The sequence below is a fragment of the Mytilus edulis genome, chromosome 3, assembly GCF_963676685.1.
Source record: "Mytilus edulis chromosome 3, xbMytEdul2.2, whole genome shotgun sequence".
Classification (NCBI taxonomy): Eukaryota; Metazoa; Mollusca; class Bivalvia; order Mytilida; family Mytilidae; genus Mytilus; species Mytilus edulis.
In genome coordinates this window covers 82,002,899-82,023,806 of record NC_092346.1, presented here as the reverse complement: position 1 = coordinate 82,023,806, position 20,908 = coordinate 82,002,899, and the positions used below count along the sequence as shown (strand labels likewise).

Genomic DNA, 20,908 nt, shown 5'->3' with positions numbered 1-20,908 from the left:
AGTTGATATGACCACACCTTCATAGTAAACTACCTGGACTCAAACCGGTTAACTTAATGCTGAACAGACTGACACAGGCAGAGACCAAAACTATATGGCCCCTCTACTGTAATTAATAAAATTTACGTTGAACCCACCTGTGGATTTTGAAGAAAGGTGTCTCTATTATTTGCACAACCACCTGCTCTGTCTGGTCTCTTCCATTCTCCGTGAGCACTACCTTCATGCCATGTTTTATTGATTGAGAACATTGATGTATTGACAACTCGGCACACGGCAGTGTGTACAAAGTTCTGACAATAATCATCAAAGGACATCCTATAAAACAGAAATCATTACATTTGTATTTTGTTTATGTTTTTAATTAATAACTAACAGTACTAGTCTAACAATAATTTTTAACACTTTTTAGTACTTTTAAAAATATTTAAGAATTTTTAAATGATTTTTTTTATAACAAAATATATGTAAACAAACAAAACTAATTTGAATGAAATGTAAAAATGTAGCCTAAGTTGTATAAGTAGACAAAGAAAAAGATTTTTGTAGTTCCCTATAGTAGTGTTAGGCAATTTTGAAACACCCAGAAGTTAATATGTTCATATTCATCTTAATGTTCGACTTTACAATTACATGTACCGTATCTTGATACTTCATGTTTTTTGAAAGAAATTTGATAAAAATAAATATGATAATTCAAACAAACTTCATTCATGTGTCTTTATATAATACAGACCAAAATTCTCCATCTTCTTCAAATGTCAGACCAACTCTCTTTTTTTCTTCCTCTGGGATTTTATTCCATTCCTCAGACCTACAATGTTGTTTATATTATTTTATATAAATACACATGCAATTCATTTCATAAATAGTGTATCATTGAAGCAAAAACATACCTATTGAAATCACTGACACAACAAAACAAATATGCAAAAACAAACATCTTTATGAACATGATGAAGTATATATCTGTTATTGTAAAATATGCAGTTTTTCTAAACAAAATTAAGGCCAAGGAACAGTAAATGGGCTATGTCGCAGATTTTTCTGAAATTTTGCAAACAACCTGGACTTCTTGAAGTTGAACTACATCTGAAAATCAAAAAAAATAATGCATTTATCTTTTTACTAATGGAAATATTACAGATTGATTTCTTTCAATATGAACGAATATTTGTATAAAAAGTACATACCAATTTTACCATTGGCATATAAATCTCTCATTCTACTCCATATATTTTTCTAAAAACTATATGTTGTTGACACATACATTTCTGTTTTCAATCAGTAATATTTCAAATAATAAATGAGATAAATGAATTATTTTTTTGATTTTCAGTTATAGTTCATCGAGCCAGAGTTGTGTGCAAGATATTACTGAAATCAATGACATACCCCAAGTACTGCCAAATCAAACTGGCTATGATTTTAAGATTTCTTAATCCTAAAAAAGAATTATTACCCTCACATTACACTAAATGTTCCTTTCAATTCTGCATTTTCCAAATATTTACCTGCACCTCAGACTAAATGCTTCTTTTAAATTCTGCATTTTCCCACTATATTACCTCCCTTTAGATACCCCAATTATTCATCACTAAATGCCCCAATGATAACCATACTAACCCATCACTGAATGCCCCCATAATAACCATACTAACCCATCACTGAATGCCCCAATGATAACCATACTAACCCATCACTGAATGCCCCAATGATAACCATACTAACCCATCACTGAATGCCCCAATAATAACCATACTAACCCATCACTGAATGCCCCAATGATAACCATACTAACCCAACACTGAATGCCCCAATGATAACCATACTAACCCATCACTGAATGACCCCCCGCCATCATAACCGTACTAACCCATCACTGAATGCCCAATGATAACCATACTAACCCATCACTGAATGCCCCAATGATAACCATACTAACCCATCACTGAATGCCCCAATGATAACCATACTAACCCATCACTGAATGTCCCCATGATAACCATACTAACCCATCACTGAATGCCCCAATGATAACCATACTTACCCATCACTGAATGCCCCAATGATAACCATACTAACGCATCACTAAATGCCCCCATGATAACCATACTAACCCATCACTGAATGCCCCTATGATAACCATACTAACCCATCACTGAATGCCCCCATGATAACCATACTAACCCATCACTGAATGCCCCCATGATAACCATACTAACCCATCACTGAATGCCCCAATGATAACCATACTAACCCATCACTGAATGTCTCCATGATAACCATACTAACCCATCACTGAATGCCCCAATGATAACCATACTAACCCATCACTGAATGCCCCAATGATAACCATACTAACCCATCACTGAATGCCCCAATGATAACCATACTAACCCATCACTGAATCCCCCCCAATGATAACCATACTAACCCATCACTGAATGCTCCTTTCCATTCACCTTGTCCCCAAGGGTTCCTCAATCTTATCATTGGTATTTTATCATCAGATTTAAATAATCTACTGAACATAGTTTGGTTTTCTAGATGTATATTTTTGACTGCAGTCACACCATATGCATGACCCTTGACTAGACCAGTTGATGTGGCAGATTCCATTTCATCACTGCTTAAAGCCTAAAATGAATTATTTCATCAATCTTTATTACAAAAAATGTCCTAAAATTAATAAAAATAGACCACTTTCGAGTTTATCCGTCACCGGAAAAAACTTGTCAATTATACGCGCCTTTATAACGTCATTTACCAGATAGAGGGGGTCGCCTGTATCCCTGCACTATTAACATTCATCAAGCATCTTAGTGATTGTCACTGTGCAGGATAAACTAGAAATAATGGTTGTTCTGTAGGTACTTAATGGCAATTCCCTAATGACATCAGTGCTGATTGTAAATTTTGAGAATTCAATTTGCCGAATAATTTGTACAATATAGAATTATAGTTTTCCAACTTCTCGCTCCACATTGGAATGGAAGTGACGACGCCCCTAAACGCACAAATGACGTTCACTAAAAGAAGAGTTTTTGACGGAAATGCATCGAACTCCAAAGTTGTCTATTCAAATAGCACACATGTACAGAAAAGCCTTAAAATACAATGCTAACAGGATTCTTCAGATTAATTGTTTATATTATCCCTTTCCTCCAAGGAATTTATTTTCTTACATACTTGATTTGCATAGGATTTTTTTAATGCATTGTGAAAATGAATATTTCATCTACCGTATGAAGTTCAAATCAGATATTCTTATGAATAACCTTTTCATATTGGATGCTAATTTTTTTAAGTCTGATGCAGACATTTTGTAGTCAAAGCGTTTCAACTGAGGTTCTACACAGGAGTCAAAAGGCGTCATTATGGAGTAAAGGGGGTGGCGTCAAAAAGCGTCATTACGGAGGAAAGGGTTAAATGAAGTAATTTATGATATACCAGCAGTATATTTTGTAGACAGTTAACATGATTTTACTTCAGCTATAAATGATTATTGGCTAGTCATTGTTGTATTTGATGCACAGTTAGGCCAAATAAAAATATATGTGTGGTTCCAGTTACCCTATCTACCCTACTTTTTAGTCTTAAAAATAGCCTACCCTAAAGATTTTTTTGTCATTTTCCATGAAGCACTGTTAAAGTCAGAATGTTGCTTCCATAGACTCAATGTAAAAAAATAACATAAAATTAAAAAAAATCCCTACCTACCTACCCTAATTTTTTTGGAACCACACATACTATTTTATTTGGCCTTATAGAAAATGGATTTTATATAAGCATCAAGAAGGTGAGTGTAATTGTCTTTTGGTAAACCTCTAGGTGGTTTTTGTCTGTGTTGTTGTGTTTCTATCTCATTGACCCATACCTTTTTATTTATATTTTGATAAAGAGCTGCTCCATGAGCTTTTTCAAAGAGTAAAGATTCATAACTCCTCAAAGTCATATCAGAAATTTATAAAAAAAAATAAACAGACGTTATTTCCATAGAAATAAACCCACCACAGGTTCATGAAAACTGCTCAAAGCACTTTTGAATTAATGTCAGAAAACTGGAAAATCAACCCTTTTTATGAATAAAATCCTGAAACACGGTAACGTAAAATCTAAAATTTAATAAAAAATATAAATCAAAAGGGAGCTTATCTCCATAGATATAAACAATTCACCAAAGTTTCATTAAAACTGCTCAAAGCATTTTTTAGTTATTGTCATAAAACTGGAAAATCCCCCCTTTTTTTATTGACTAAGCCCCATAACTCTGAAATTTAAAATCTACAATTCATAAGAAAATAAAACTCCATAGAGTGGGGTGCTCATTTTCACCATATCTTTCCATGTTTTCTTCAGTTTATGTTCAGGTCTTTATGTTTTTGAAGTGTACTGATATTTCTAAATGAAGATAACTTCAAGTGCAAATTATTCTTAGCTTGAAAACGTGTTTGTTTTGAGAAAAATCATCTGAAAAGTGTGATTAAAGGGTGTTTGAAATTTCCTGATTTTTTGTCAACAGGGGACACTTATTCGCCGTTTTTAAACATCTATTTAAAACCAAATAACTGCAGCTTTAAACAATATTTATCAAACAAATTTCATTATAGATGAATAGCAGACATTTAAAAGGTGTAAAAAACTGAAATTTAGGGCAATCAGTCAAAGAATTACTAAGAAATACTTCTTTGATTTTTTTTTTCATTCAGGAAATTTGCTGAAAATCATTGTCTGTTTTTCGATCTTTTGCAGTTAGTGCTGAAATTTTTTCTCATTTTCAAAAATAACCATATTTGTTTTATAATTATAATTTACAGGAATATTTCTTCCATTTCAACCATCCTTTGAAGTTTTTACACCTCAAAATCATAAAACGGTGAAATTGTGTCCACGGCGAATATGAGCGCCCCACTCTAACTGGGAAATGTAAACAAAAGATTCCTAATTTAAATTTGCAAAATGAAACATTCCAAATATGATTTTAAACTCTTTTTATAGAGATGCTTTTGTATATATTGTAATTTATTTGTATATTGTAATATATTCATTCTCAAAACTTACAGGAATTGATGCTGCCATTAGTGAGTTTCTCTCCATTTCTTTCCCAAATTTTTTATAAAGTGTTGCCCTTTCTTCAGGTTTATCAGCTACTTCCAGTTTCACCATATCAATCTGTTCTGATACACCACCAGTGAAATCCTCCAATGCTTCACCTAAGTCTCCACCATCTAAAGCTTCATAACACCCAAACAATCTAAATATAGTATAATGTATGGTGAACAAGATTTTTAAATAATAAACATCTAAATACAGTATAATGTAGGTGTAAATAAGATTGATAAATAATACCCGATCTAAATATAGTATGTATAGATTATAACATGCCCTATTCCATATTGGCCATGGTGTCATCCCAAGACTCCAATTCAATCCAGACATATTAGGGTTTAGAATGCAATCTTTTCATCAAAAAGTTGTTGCAATTTCACAAATCTATCCTCTTTAAGCCAATCCCCCAATAGGTAACAAGAGTGCACACGCTGAAATGTCTTGCCTTCTTTTCTAATCATTGATATTATGTTGATAGTCATAAACATAAAGCTTTATTACCATGATTACAACTGTCACATAAACTTAACATTAACCAAGAAATCTAAACATTGACCCATGGTATTTATTATAAGGAACAGAATAAGGTAACAAAATGAGGTACTGTTTTGTTTTGGTCCCGAAATGTCTCCTGCTTTGTCAAACTGTCTATCAATCATGTCTACTAAATATGTCTCCTACGGTGCCAAACTGTCTATTAAACTTGAAGCTGAATCTTTCCGGTGACGAACTGTCCTGTAAAGTTACCTTATCTACAAAGGCATCATTGATTCGAATTAGTAAGACTGGTTTCCGAGAATAGTATACCTTTTACCTGTTAGAAGTACCTGACAAAGAACCAGTTAAAAATTATCGATTGCAAGTAAACATTTTGAAGAAAAAGGCTTTGCATTTGAATAAACAGAATACAGAAACATGTCAAATTAATATTTGTTTTCTTGGGTTTTTTTTATAATTACTTTGTTCATCAAAGTTGAATTAAATTTATTTTCTGCAGAATAATAATGTACTTGTCCCGACGGACATTTACTTGTCCGACCTTTTTTCCCTCTGGTACCGGACAATCGGACAAGCGTTATTGTCGAGGCCTGATGGAAATATATTTGCCTGGACTTCTCTAGCAGAGTGGGGTGTCCACTTGGATACATGCAAGATATAAAAATACACAGCCACCTCAGGTTTCAATTGGGAAATTAAATATGATGCCTCTTGTGATAGAGGGCCATGTCTTACAACAACTATTTAAAGGGTCTGTAGAAGGCTGGGTGTAAGGCAAAATAAAAATTTTTGTACCAATCATATTATTTTTTTCAAGTAGCAATATGAATTTTCTTTTACCTTGTTGTCACATCCGCCAGACCCTTCCTATTTTACTGATTGCTAAGAGTTTCTTGTACTAAACATGCATGTCATTATTACCAATAGATGTTAAACCAAAAACAATCAATCTTCAAGCCAATCTGCCATTGGACCTACAAACTATGTCACTATTACTTCTATCATTTGGAGCTTAAATTTTAGTCAACATACTTGGCATAAGCTTTCTCTAATAAGGCACTCCAGAACTCATTCTTGGACTGTGAGTGAATGAATATCAGCTCATCATTTACTGTGGGAAGAAAGTCATCAATAACAACTTCCAACCATTCACCATATCTCCAGAAACGGAAGTAAAATATTCCTTGATAATCATTTGGCTTATCGTCATTCCAGTCCTGCTCCTTGTAGTTAGGAATTACCTGCAAAAACATTTACATATTTTATGTTAATTCTTTCATTATAGTTTCACTTCCAACATGGATATGTTCCAAAAATCAGAATCAACAAAGCAACCCAACAACATAATTTGTTCATTCAATTATTTAAAGAAGTTTTGTATTATTGGAATCTTTCAAATTAATTGAATATTCCTACAATCAGGCTTTTAAAATATTAAAACTCTATGATACAAGGTGTGTTACAGACAGTATAATTTGTGTTTAATTGGTTCAGGCTTTCCTCTGTTTAGTTTTTGACAGAACCAGAGTTGATTAAAACAGAACACTTACATTGTGCCAAATTTCTTTATTCTGTGCTAAACAGGAAGCTGCAGAAACAAACCAGCAGTTACCAATTCGACCTTGAGTCACATCACCAGCGCTGGCGCCCTCTACAAACAACTTTGGGTTGTCACATATTTGCTACAATGATAGAAGTTTAACTTAATATATAGGCTTAGCAGAAATACTATTTATTATATTTTGTTTATTACTAAACTGAAAATGACCAAATAATTAACCTCGTGAATGAGGATACTAGATATGTGCTTTAAAAGAAGCTATATCACTTCAACCATTCTGGGTGACTATATAGCTACATGTATGTCACCTTTCTTGTGTCTGTCATAAAAAAAAAAACTCTTCAAAAATGTTATTTGTGACAGCCTCATGTTTAGGATCTCTTAAATAATGTTCAAATGTTTAAAAGAATATTGTAGAGCCATGTCATTGATACCATTTCACTGGTTTCTTGGATATTGACCTAAATGTAAGACTTAATAAAAACTTCAGTCACTTCCTGGCATAAAATACAATAGCAGGGGCAGATAATAATAAATACAACTTTAACATATGGTCGGGTTGTTGTCTCTTTGGCACATTCCCCATTTCCATTCTCAATTTTAACTTTAATATACATGTTGCATTCATAATATTGCTAATGATAAGTCAAAATCTCAAATTTCTTGAAATATAACCAAAGCCATTGATTAAAACAGTTCAATGAATTTGAAAGCAGTTACCATGGAAAGCATGCATGCTATGTATTCAGACACACTGAATCAACTGCATAAAACTTGAAGCAAATAAAGACATCTATAGGCTTTCCAATTTATTACTGAACTAGCAATTCCTATAAAGTTTAGATGTATGGCAAAAATACATGTAGCTGCACAACATGTTGCAATAACAATGTATTTCATTAGTGCCAAAATGAAAATGGCATCTCCAGCATTTAAAAAATTATGGTGTTTTTTTTTGCAAAGTATAAGCACATAGCCTCCCCCCCCCCCCCCCCCCTTGTTTTTTTTCAATGTTCTGAAATAAATTTACATCTATGTGTCTTATCAGAGAGCTTAATATCTGGGGAAAATACAAGCACAAATATGAAATAACATAATTAATAAGAACCCATCATTGCAATAGTGCTGTTTTTTTTTATTTAATTACACCTTATGTAAGAATCCGGGGTTTTGATTGGTTGATAGCCAGTGTATTTTTCAACAATTTCCTGTTATCAAATGAATATCGTTCATTTTTAACGCCGCCGGGGTATTTGCTAAAAGGATATGCCTTTTTTACTCTCTCTGCCGTGGTATTTGCTAAAAAATGCTCTGACTGACTGACTGGACGCTTGTAACGTCACAATCATCAATGCGTTTTAGTACATTAACATTCGGTGTAATTAAACAGAGATAGCTTGTTCTTGAGGGGTATTTGCGAAAAAAACCAGTCTTAAAAATGAATTTCCCTCGCCTTTCTGCTCGTGAAATTTAATATTCTCTCGACTGGTATTTTTTCGCAAATACCCCTCCTTGACATGATATATCTGTTCATAATTTTTTTTTATATAATCAAAACCTTACATTTGTTAATCATTTGTTTCAAGAAGTTAGTTTTAATTTGTTTTTTATGTTGAGATGTTTTCAAAATATTCATATTTTGCAGTATTCCTTTGTTTTTTATGTCTTTTGTTATTTGTGGGATAACTTTTTTTTTTTCATGGGAATATATATAGGTGAACTATGACTTTTAATGTTCAATAAAGTACAAAATGTCTATAGGCTTATATGCAAACTTTGGCCATGTCACCAAACTTTGGCTATGTTACAAAATGAAATATCCACATAAATACAATTTATCCTCAATCCAAGAAAATTGGTACCCACAAAAATAAATATCCACCTTACTTCAGAACTGTCCATTGAAATTAAAGGAGATAAGGATTAATAGCACTATATAAGAAATACTGCTAGGGAAAAATCATCTGCATTTAAAAGTTCAATCATTTTTTTTTAACCTATTGTATTTTTCATAGTGATAAAAAGACATGTTTTCTATATTATACACACAATAAAATATCAGTTTTCAGAATTGATTTTTTGCTGATCTTGGGAACAGCTGTAAATGTATAGCTTGTGTGAAACTATACTTTTTAACAGTTATATACACTACAGGTAAACTATGTCATAGTAACTATAGACCTTGAATCATTAACTATCTTACATCACTCAACTGTAAACTTGTGTTTTTATAGTGATTACAAACAAGCCCACATAAAATATTTATCATTTGTTTGGTGTTATGTGGGTGTGAATGATTAATACCTTCAAGTCTGTAGATATAAAATCATTTTACTAACAAATCAGAAGTTCATTTGACCATCTTATGTTAGGTTCACATAGATCAAATGGATTTTAAATCTTAAAAGAAAGAATATATCTTTAACAACTCCCACTCATTTCTTTTTAGAAATCTAATTTGAACAGATGAATAATGTACAGTTTTGTTTTACATCTTCGGAAAGCAAATGCAATCCTCTAGGGCTCTCGCTGCAAGTGCAAATCAAGAATTTTGAAGACAGGAACAATTAAGATGTTGTTTTCTTACATGTTTGTCTTAGGCTTTAAGTGATCATGATGATCAATTGATTTCACTACATATTTAAACTGACTTGGAAATTGGAATAGGAAAATCAATAGAGATGCCACAAATGTTTCAAACTTTCTATGTTTATAATCATCTTTGTATAATAAAAAATTCACTAAGAGACAGGACCTGAATTCAATTAACAGTCACCTAATTATATTTTAGACTTCAAAAGGGTAATAATAAAAATAAATAAGGATACCACAGCTATTGGCTGCACTTTGTAAAAACAGCTGATTCACAAACCATGCCTCTTTAGGAGAGATACTAAATATTCAGAAACAGTATAACCTGTCTGTGTTATCCAACACATTGGGGGACCAGAAAAAAATGTCAGATTAAGCAGCGTGTCAGAATACTTAGGTTTTTCTGCAAGGATAGGCATATTTTGGGCCCATGAAATGTGTTGGTTAAGGTGTAATACCACCAAATCATGATACGGCACATCCGGTTGCATACGAAAGTAGGTCTAAAAAAATATTCCCTTGAATTTGACAGTTGTAGAAAATTAACCCTGCATTTCAATGCACTTAATTTTTTCTGAGTCATAAACATGTATGTTGGGTGTCTGAAAGCATCATTCTTTGTTTATTTGATGGTCTTATAAAATATTTTGGAAAGTTAAGGTTACCTAGTTACCAAAGCAGGTAACCACTAAATAACAGTGTAAAAATTGGGTTGTTTACTTCCGGTGCTGGTTACTTTCTTATATGCAATGAAATGTAGTGTGAAATTTTCACTGTAGCACTAGACAGGATTAAACTTTATTCATGCAAAGTATTTCTTTGGTTGAAATAAAGGTAAATACTGTACATTTTTTTTAAAAGTGCCAATTTAACAAAGACTAATAGGGGAAAATCAATGGTGGTATTACACCTATTTAATGCAAACATTTTCTTTGTTCAATTGGTGTTGTAAAATTTCAAAACTATTTTCAAATAGGAAAAGAACACATTACAGATGTAAAAATGGATAAATCAGATGTAAAAATGGATAAATCGCTACAACTCAACACTCTCAAGCTGCAGACCAAATATTAAATCACTTCCTTCAGTTAGAAGACAATAAACTTTAATGGGATTTTTTTTTCAGACTGACAGATGCATTCCAGAGGTTACTAGACCGGTTTTACCTTTGTTGGCCCAGGTAAAATTAAACCACACAGTAAAGCATGTTCAAGAAGCCTGTAACCAAATTTCTGAAGCTTATGATTTGTAGTTCATGAGAAAATGTGCTGAAATTTCATTACATGTACACAAAAAAGTTAACCAGAATGAGTTAGAGTGAGTTCCTAACAAAATCAGTTAGGACAAACATGTGTTAGTCATGGTCATGAAATGCATTCACAGGGAAGCATTTTTTTTATTATTTTTTTTTAATTTTCAAGAGGACTGTTATGTATGGATGTAAAGATGACCTATAAACTAAACTGGTGATATATCATAGATATTTAAAACAGTCAAGTGTAAAGGAATACTAAAATCTAATGGTCAATAATCTTATCTTGATTGAACTGAATTGGTCTTTTTAAATCTTTATGTTGATGATAAACATACATGTACATTATTGTATTCAATAACTGATATTATGAACAGGTATATTTTAATAACAATAATATACCTATAATTATAAATTGTATCAGTTGAAATAATTAGTTAAACATAACATATCTTTAAAAGGCAGTGACTTGTTTAGTATAATTTTCCTCTCTTCAATCTTGTGTTTAAAGTCAGTATAACTGTAGTGGATTTCATTTAAAACAAGCATTCTGAGAGTATTGCATGGCCCCTACCGGTTAAATATTAATTGTACTGGAACAAAATGTTTAACCTGATCAATAACATGTTATGGTGTAAACTATTTATAACAATCATCAAATCAATATCTTCAAATATGACCAAAAAAAACTAGAGGCTCTAAAGAGCCTGTGTCGCTCACCTTGGTCTATGTGAATATTAAACAATGGACACAGATGGATTCATGACAAAATTGTGTTTTGGTGATGGTTATGTGTTTGTAGATCTTACTTTACTAAACATTCTTGCTGCTTACAATTATCTTTATCTATAACAGTACTTTCTGTGGAAAATGTTATTGAAAATCTTCAAATTTTAAGAAAATTGTTAAAAATTGACTATGAAGGGCAACAACTCCTTAGGGAGTCAATTGACTATTTTGGTCATACTGACTTATTTTTAGTTCTTACTTTGCTGTACACTATTGCTGTTTACAGTTTATCTCTATCTATAATAATGTTCAATATAATAACCAAAAAAAAGCAAAATTTCCTCAAAATTACCAATTCAGGGGCAGCAACCTAACAACCAATTATCCGATTCATCTGAAAATTCCAGGGCAGATAGATCGTGACCTGATCAACAATTTTACTACCTGTCAGATTTGCTCTTAATGCTTTGATTTTTGAGTTATAAGCCAAAAACTGCATTTTACCCCCATAATCTATTTTTAGCCATGGCAGCCATCTTGGTTTGTTGTCCAAGTTACCGGACACATTTTTTTAACTAGATACCCCAATGATGATTATGGCTAAGTTTGGTTAAATTTGGCCCAGTAGTTTCAGAGGAGAAGATTTTTCTAAAAGATTACTAAGATTTACGAAAAATGGTTAAAAATTGACTATAAAGGGCAATTACTCCTAAAGTGATCAACTGACCATTTTAGTCATGTTGACTTATTTGTAGATCTTACTTTGCTGAACATTATTGCTGTTTACAGTTTATCTCTATCTATAATGATATTCAAGATAATAACCAAAAACAGCAAAATTTCCTTAAAATTACCATTTCAGGGGCAGCAACCCAACAATGAAATGTCTGATTCATCTAAAAATTTCAGGGCAGATAGATCTTGACCTGATGAACAATATTACCCATGTCAGATTTGCTCTAAATGCTTTGGTTTTTGAGTTATAAGCCAAAAACAGCATTTTACCCCTATGTTCTATTTTCAGCCATGGCGTCCATCTTGGTTGGTTGGCCCGGTCACTGGACACATTTTTTAAACTAGATACCCCAATGATGATTATGGCCAAGTTTGGTTAAATTTCGCCCAGTAGTTTCAGAGGAGAAGATTTTTGTAAAAGTTAACGCAGGACAACGACGGACGCCGACGCCGGACGCCAAGTGATGAGAAAAGCTCACTTGGCCCTTTGGGCCAGGTGAGCTAAAAAAAAGGTGTCTATAAGTATTTAAGAAAACTGAATATTTAAGTCCAAGGACCATAACTCTGCACAAAATCATCAGAACAAAACAAAACTCGTACTTGTTCTGTAACTTGTCATGATTATAAACTGTATACCAATTACCAAATCAATATCTTCAAGCATGACACAAAAAAAGTGTGAAAACTGATAATTTGAGTAAAAAAGAACGCCCAAGTACCATAACTCTGCACAAAATCATCAGAACAGTACAAAATTCAAACTTGATCTGCAACTTGTCATGATGAAACAATTATTAAATCAACATCTTCAAGCATGACGAAAAAAAGTGTGGAAAACTGATTATTTCAGTGAATTTTCTCAAAATTTGAACTTGATCTGAACAGTGTACACGTAACTGCTTGTCATGATGAAACAGTATTCCCAATATCAAATCAATATCTTCAAGGATGAAGAAAAAAATTGTGGAAAACTGATTTTCTTGACTGACTAATGGACCGACAGACAGATGGAGTGCAAACCAAAAGTCCCCTTCACCTCATCAGTAGGGTACTAAAAAGAGAATTATACAGGTATGTCTATGGCCTCTCTCAATTATAGACATTTTTGTGGTTTACCGTTTCACTCTACTATAGGTTTTGTCAAAAATCCAAAAAGTTGAGAATCTGAAATTAGGGCAATAACTCCAATATGGAGAGGAGGTGTGATTGCAGCTACATGTATGTGACTTATGTGTAGACTTTGTCTTGTGTTTATGCAAAAACACAAAAATCTCAACTGAAATCTTCATTTAAAGGCAGTATAACAAAGATTTGACCATGTTACATTTTTAATATATTTAGTCTTGTTATTTTATCATTTTTGACTTTTTTAATTTTCTTTATATCAATAGTTTTCAAGGTAGAAGGCAAAAGTGTCAAATAAATTAAAATAATTAAAGTCATATATGAAACGAGTGACTGGAGAAAAACAATGTTTATCCAATTCTTGAACCAATGCATGTATATAATAATTCTGACTACCGTATATTGACTCATTTATAGATCTTGTCTTACTGACCATTTTACAAAAGCTTGACTCCCTATTCTAATCTCTTACCTTAGGTCTTTTCCATACAACACCTGCTAACTTTCCTTGTGTGTGAAACACAGATCTATCATCCGGAGGAAATTCTGTGTCAATGAACAAATTTCCTTTACTCCTACAGTCACTCTTTAACTTATTATAATCTTGTCCTTTATGTTTTCTTGTTGAACTTAAGAAAGGTAATTTGAAAGGCATTTTGGTATTTTTCTACCTGGAACTAAAGAGAAAATTCAAAGCTGTAACATTTATCAAGTTAACAATGGTTAAGAGTTAAATATAAAGAAAACTTCTGCATCTTATATAAAGCCTAGAGTAATAGAGTAAAGGGACATTTTGTCAGTTGTTTAGATTCTATTCTAATTGCCATATACAACCTGTATTAAGAGACCACTTAAGGGAGAGAGAAAAAGTGGTCTCTTAAGACGGGTGGTCTTTTAATACAGTTTCAATTTCAGAGATGCAACTAATCGTCGGACCCGTCGGACCTAAGGGGCAGAATTTATGCAGGTCCGGCAAAACTCGTAGCTGTGCAGGACCTAATGGCCGGCAATATTTAAGTCCGCTTGGGTCCGCCAAAACTGAAATCCCCGTCAGAGTATTTTGTTTATAAAATTGCGATCATCTTTAATAAAAGTAAATGTCCTGTTCCCCCGCATTTTCTAACTCCGGGAACCAGTATTTCCGCCCAGTAATAGTCTTTCGTACCTTGTCCATCTCGCCCCGAACAATTCTCCGTATTTCCGTCATGTTTTTTGTTTTAGAAATTCGAGAGGGGAGAGAATGTAGAGGATGAGTGGGGACAGAATGTAGAGGATGACAGGAGAGAGTATGTACATGTAGAGAAAGAGAGGGTAGAGAATGTAGAGGATGAGAGGGTACAGATTGAGATGGTAGAGAATGTAGAGAATGAGAGGGTAGAGAATGTAGAGAATGAGAGGGTAGAGCATGAGAAGGTAGATGAGACGATTGAATCTGGGAGTGATAATGATTCTGACTATGAGTCAGATTTTGAATTTGAACAGAATGAAACTACCAATGACTATCTTGTTTCCAAGTACTCTTGTGAAGAATAACTTTTAATCAGATCAATATTATGTAATGTATTATTCAATAAACTACAATTGTTATGAATCACAGGTTATTTTAAAATAATAATAATATCAACAAAATCAAAATTAACGTTTGTTCAATAGCATAATTTCATTTGATTTTTGAGTGAAAATATGGGTCTGGCAGAAATTTGATGGGTCTGGCAAAACTTGGTACCCTGTAGGCCCCATTGTCTGACAGGAAAAAAAAACTGTTTGCATCTCTGCAATTTATATGAAATGTACTACAGAGGGATCTAAAATTGGTGGTCTTTTGACACAGGTTTTTGCTTAATACAGCTTGTCCTTTAAGCAGGTTTGACTGTATATACTGTAACAGTATAAATACAGCACACTTAACTGAATTGCATTATCATGTTATTTGCTGTCTTTGCTAGCCAAGGGTTACGATCCACTCCCCTTCTCTCCACCCTTGGCAGATTGAGCCAACATTTGTGAATACAATGTTGCGCCATCTATCGGTTGATTAATGTCAGGCCCATTCCAAATACAATATTCTTGACTAATGGTAGCACTTGCACTCTCTCTTACATTGTGGATTGAAAACACAGTAGTGTCAAGAGTCTACAAACTTTGTAAAACAGGAACAAAAATATACGTTGACATTCCAACATTTGTGCAAGAAACATACACAGGAACTTCAAATTCTATATTAGTTGATTAAAAACATTTACAGCCAATTTCATTGAGTGTGTAGGCAAAGGTAATAGCTTTGGTTAGCTTGCTTGCTAGCTGAACTGTGAAGTCATTATTAGGTTAGGTTATCTACCCTCCTTTAAGAGTAGACTACATCGACAGATAACCAATCTACATGTATCTGTCTGTAGGACTAGGCTACGTTCAAAGGAGGGTAATATACCTTACCGAATAATGACTTTACCGTTCAGCTAGCAAGCAAGCTAACTTAAGATATTACCTTTGCCTACACACTCAATGAAATCGGCTGTAAATTGTCACTGAATATTGTCATATGTTTTGAGGGTTAAAGACTTGTTGCATAATCAGCACACAATTGTGTTTACCTACATTTTTTACATTTACACATGATCATGTTATTGGAGCTTTTTGATTGGATGCAACCAATGAAAATCATTACCTTATGGATCCGAAATTCTCTCTCTAACCCTCCATGGGTGGAGAGAAGGTTAGTGGATCGTAACCCATGGAAAGCGAAGATTACATTTTTTATATTTGCATATAATCTATTCTATGTCAATATGGTCAAAGTATGAAACATTACAAATTTCTATTCAATTTCTTAAAAGGCATTATTTGTTTTCAAAAAGTGTAAAATGCCCCCTTTTTGCTACCCAATATGTAAAATTCATCCATTTAGAAATAAGAGTTTAGTGGTTTTTTTTTAGTTTATCTACTCTTGTTAGGTACCTCATGGTACCCAAATTGCACCTGTTTTGTAAAAGTTAGTATCAGTCTTTTTATTATTTGACATTCATGACATTATGCACGTCTTTCAACATAATAGACCACTTTCGAGTTCATCCGTCACCGGAAAAAACTCGTCAATTATACGCGCCTTAATGACGTCATTTACCAGATAGAGGGGGTCGCCTGTATCCCTGCACTATTTACATTCATCAAGCGTCTAAGTGATCATCATTGTGTAGGATAAACTAGAAATAATGGTTGTTCTGTAGGTACTTAATGACAATTCCCTAATGACAGCAATGCTGATTGTCAATTTTGAGAATTCAATTTGCCGAATAATTCGTACAATATAGAATTACAGTTTTCCAACCACTCGCTCAACATTGGAATGGAAGTGACGACACCCCTAAACGCACAACTGACGTTCACTAAAACCAGAGTTTTTGACGGAAATGCATCGAACTCGAAAGTTGTCTATTAAATATATTTCAATATCTGCAAAATGTGCACAGTATACATGTAAATAAACAGATAAAATAAACCTGCTAAAGGTAAAATTTACAGGAACATTGCCATGCGACATCCACCAAAAGCCTTGAGAAGGTCATATTTAAAAATGAAGATACAATATGTTTCAGGCCTCCATTTCTTAAGAAATAATAGTAGAATATAGTAAGCATAGATTAATGTTAAATTATTCTTAAAACTTGAAGAAATAATACAAATTGTCCATTATTTGACTTTTTTAGACTGCGAGTTTTAATAAGCATGGATGTGATTTGGGTACTCCTTAATTCAGAATCATGTACATTGTACCGTTTGGATGTCTATTCAAACCCTTTTTTTTTTTAAAAGTATAGATTCAAAATAGGGCTCTTCACTGTTAATTCGGCCATACTGGATAGGGGCAGATTTTCATGATGGAGGACAGGAAAAGAAGGTGTGAAAAATACAGGAAAAAATCATTAAAACAGAACAGTTGCTTTATAGAAACATGCATATGATTTCCCATACTTTCATACTATTTCCAACTTTTTCAAAAAAATATGCCCCCTATCCAATATGGCCGAACTAACCATGAAGAGCCCTATTAAATTAGTGGAACCTTATAGTGAATAATGATACATCTTCAAACTAAACGAATCAGATCTTTTGTCTGGATCATAAATAAACGAGGTGAAATTTTAAAAACTGTGAAAATAGGTGCAATTTGAGTACCCAAACGGTAGATGTTATGTACCTGAAGAGGTGGTTGGGATAGATGTATTTACACTTGTATGCAAATTTGTCCCCCATTACATAACATCACACAGGTTCCCGTAAACTTTGACTTCATAATTCAAAATATTTGACGTCACAACTAAAAAGTGATTGTTGCTTGACGTCAAAAGGTTATTCGGAGGTGATATCAGGTCATTTGAAGGCAAATTACAGCTAAATACTGAAAGTGTAAATATGTTTATTAAAAGTTGTGCAGTGTTTTTCAATGTGAATAAAAATGTTGCAATTTACCAAAAAACTTAATACCTCAAAATCATTAAACAGAAAAATCAGTGTTCTCCCCAGGCCGATATGACGCTGCGGTGCCGCAGCGCCTTCATAATATTTTCGAAGATCCCGCAGCGTCTTAATTGTCCGCTGTCCCTTAATACTTGATCCCGCAGCGTGTTAATTTTCACATTTTCATTATAAATGTTGGTTAAAATTGTCAACTTGCTGATCACGGCTGAGAGGTCGGTCAGTGTTGCGCAATAACTGATAATTAGTTTTACCTGAGCCACGCTTATCTCAGCCTTATCGGACTATGTTATCATGTAATAGCGTACATGATCATCAAGAAGATAGATATTTGTAGAAGAAAATAAAAATAATAAAAACTTCAGTGCAGAAATTGAAGAAATAGATCGCAAATACATTTTTTGTGTGTGATCACTTGTCCATTTAAATAACGATTTTTTTTATTGGTCGAAAAAAAGAATCTATTTAACACGACCAATGAACGTGATGAATACACGTGATAAATTTGAATACACATTGCTAAAGATATTTACGATGAAAATTATGAATGAGAGTATTTGTAATTGAAAAAAATAAAATAAACTTTGATTAAAGATAAAGAGAAGTGATTTATTTTAATATAAAGTGAAAAAATGTTACTTACAAGGTAAATTGTCTCAAACTGTCGTGTTTTTAGAAATAAAATGATCATTGAACATCGATTGTAAAATTCCGTTCGTCGGGAAATATGTGACAATCAACACGGGTATGGAATTGCTGCAGCTTCTATATATAATGTCACTAGTTGATAATTTCAATGGTCTTAACTTAAAAAACTTGCAAAGTTTTGTTTATATCTACCTGCCAGAGAAAGGTTTTAACAATAATACACACGGAAGTGTAATGTAAAACTACGGAAACTTGTCAGCTGTTCATTAACATATTTTTGTTTTAAAAAGTTGTATACCAAATATGATCAAATATCTTAACCATATTCGATTTTATTAATTCTGAATGAACATGTTCTCTGCAAATAACAAAAGGGTGACTTCTGAGCAAAAGGCAGATGATGGAAGTAGAAGTTTTTTTCTTCAGCCTAATGATTTCTAATGAAAAGGGGAATACACCTTCCTCTTCACTGTCAGTATAAGCAGATGTCATTGCTTCTCCTAATCCCAACCTAGCTAAAGTTTTAGCAAGTGATAACAGCAAGCACCATGTTTCTGGTTTCAATGACAAGTGGCTGACTGAGTTTTCATGGCTTACAAATGTTAAAGGGGGTATAAGCAAAAGTTATTGTGAGAGGGGGTTTTCAACCCTATAGAGGATAAAGACCAAATTGAGGAACAGATTGTCCAACAAAATAACATTATCTTGAAACATTATCCCTAGAAGGAGCAGAGAGTACAGAGATGAATATTTATATTTTGACTTATAAATAACTTTTGTGTTTAAAATCAATTTATTTCATATATATATATAAATATATATTCTTGTAATTCATTATTAAATACTCTGCATTATCAAACACATAACACAAAGCATTATAATTCATATTGCATGTCATGGATTAATGACTGATTGCTTCAGATCACAAAAGTTCACTCTAAAAAAAGAGTTACGCGCCCTTGAATTTTGCGCCTTAAAAAAATCCTGGGGAGAACACTGAAAATCATGTGCAATAACAAGAATGTGTCCCCAGTACACAAATGCCCCACTCGCACTATCATTTTCTATGTTCAATGGACCATGAAATTGGGGTAAAAACTCTAATTTGGCATTAAATTAGAAAGGGATAGGGAACATGTGTACTAAGTTTTATGTTGATTGGACTTCAACTTTATCAAAAACTACCTTGACCAAAAACTTCAACCTGAAGCGAGACAGACGGACGAACGAACGAACAAACGGACGCACAGACCAGAAAACTTAAATGCCCCTCTACTATACGTGGGGCATAAATGAATGAATGATGAATGAAGATTGCTCTGCAAATGACTCAGTCGCAAATTAAAGTAATCATGTTTTTTGGATGAATTTACGCTTTACAACCTAGCTTACTTACACCATTGTTAAGAAAATAACCTATTTGTGGTTAATAGAATTAATAATTACCTGCAAATGAGTGAAATGTGCAAAATTACTACGGGCAGCTTTCACTTGCTTGCCGATCGGATGCCCCGCCTTTTTCCATTCGGAAGCCTTCTGTTTCGTCCCTATATTTCAAGGGAGATAACCAGTATGAGCACAGTGCAACATGTGCTCCTCGATAATATGATTCTATGCGAAAACTATGAGCCATAAAAGTGTTCTGTGCAAAAATGTCCAGATCGGTCCGTACACTTTTTCGCAGAAAAGTATTACTCAAATGTATCCGATGCTGTGAAAAGGTTTCCATTGTATCGGTCATAATTTTAATGAACAAAAAATACTAAAATTTAGTTTCCACATGCTGATTTTAAAACTTTAATTCAGATATTTATATATAACTGATTCAGTGTACTGTGAAGCTATTTATAAGTTTTGTAGGTATTGAAAGTGTATATTCACGTGAAATACTGTTCTTTCGGTAAAGGTAACTTTTTCATATCAAATATCGCCCTATCAAAAGTCCAAAATGTGTTTACATATTGATTTATAACTGACGTATACTATAACAGATACGAACTATGATTGCAACGTAAGATCAAACATTTCATTCTTATGCCCCTCCCCCAAGTTTTGACTTATGACTTATGCAACGTTGATATTTTACAGCCGATTTCATTGAGTGTGTAGGCAAAGGACGGTATAATATCTTTGGTTAGCTTGCTTGCTAGCTGAACCGTGAAGTCATTATTTGGTAAGGTATC

General features: G+C 33.2%; 1 protein-coding gene across 1 annotated transcript in view; it reads right to left on the bottom strand.

Annotated features, from left to right (window-relative positions):
- LOC139514527 (calpain-5-like) overlaps window positions 1–20,286 on the bottom strand; it is a 31,402-nt gene extending 11,116 nt beyond the window's left edge. The window contains exons 1-8 of the mRNA XM_071303886.1: window positions 20,172–20,286; window positions 14,077–14,281; window positions 7,161–7,292; window positions 6,643–6,851; window positions 5,065–5,257; window positions 2,438–2,640; window positions 737–814; window positions 138–318 (exon numbers count right to left, since the gene is read on the bottom strand). Of these exons, the coding sequence (XP_071159987.1) occupies window positions 138–318; window positions 737–814; window positions 2,438–2,640; window positions 5,065–5,257; window positions 6,643–6,851; window positions 7,161–7,292; window positions 14,077–14,259 (1,179 nt within the window). The 5' untranslated portion in view covers window positions 14,260–14,281; window positions 20,172–20,286. The remainder of the gene's footprint in view (window positions 1–137; window positions 319–736; window positions 815–2,437; window positions 2,641–5,064; window positions 5,258–6,642; window positions 6,852–7,160; window positions 7,293–14,076; window positions 14,282–20,171) is intronic.
- Between the last annotated feature and the right edge of the window lie 622 nt (window positions 20,287–20,908).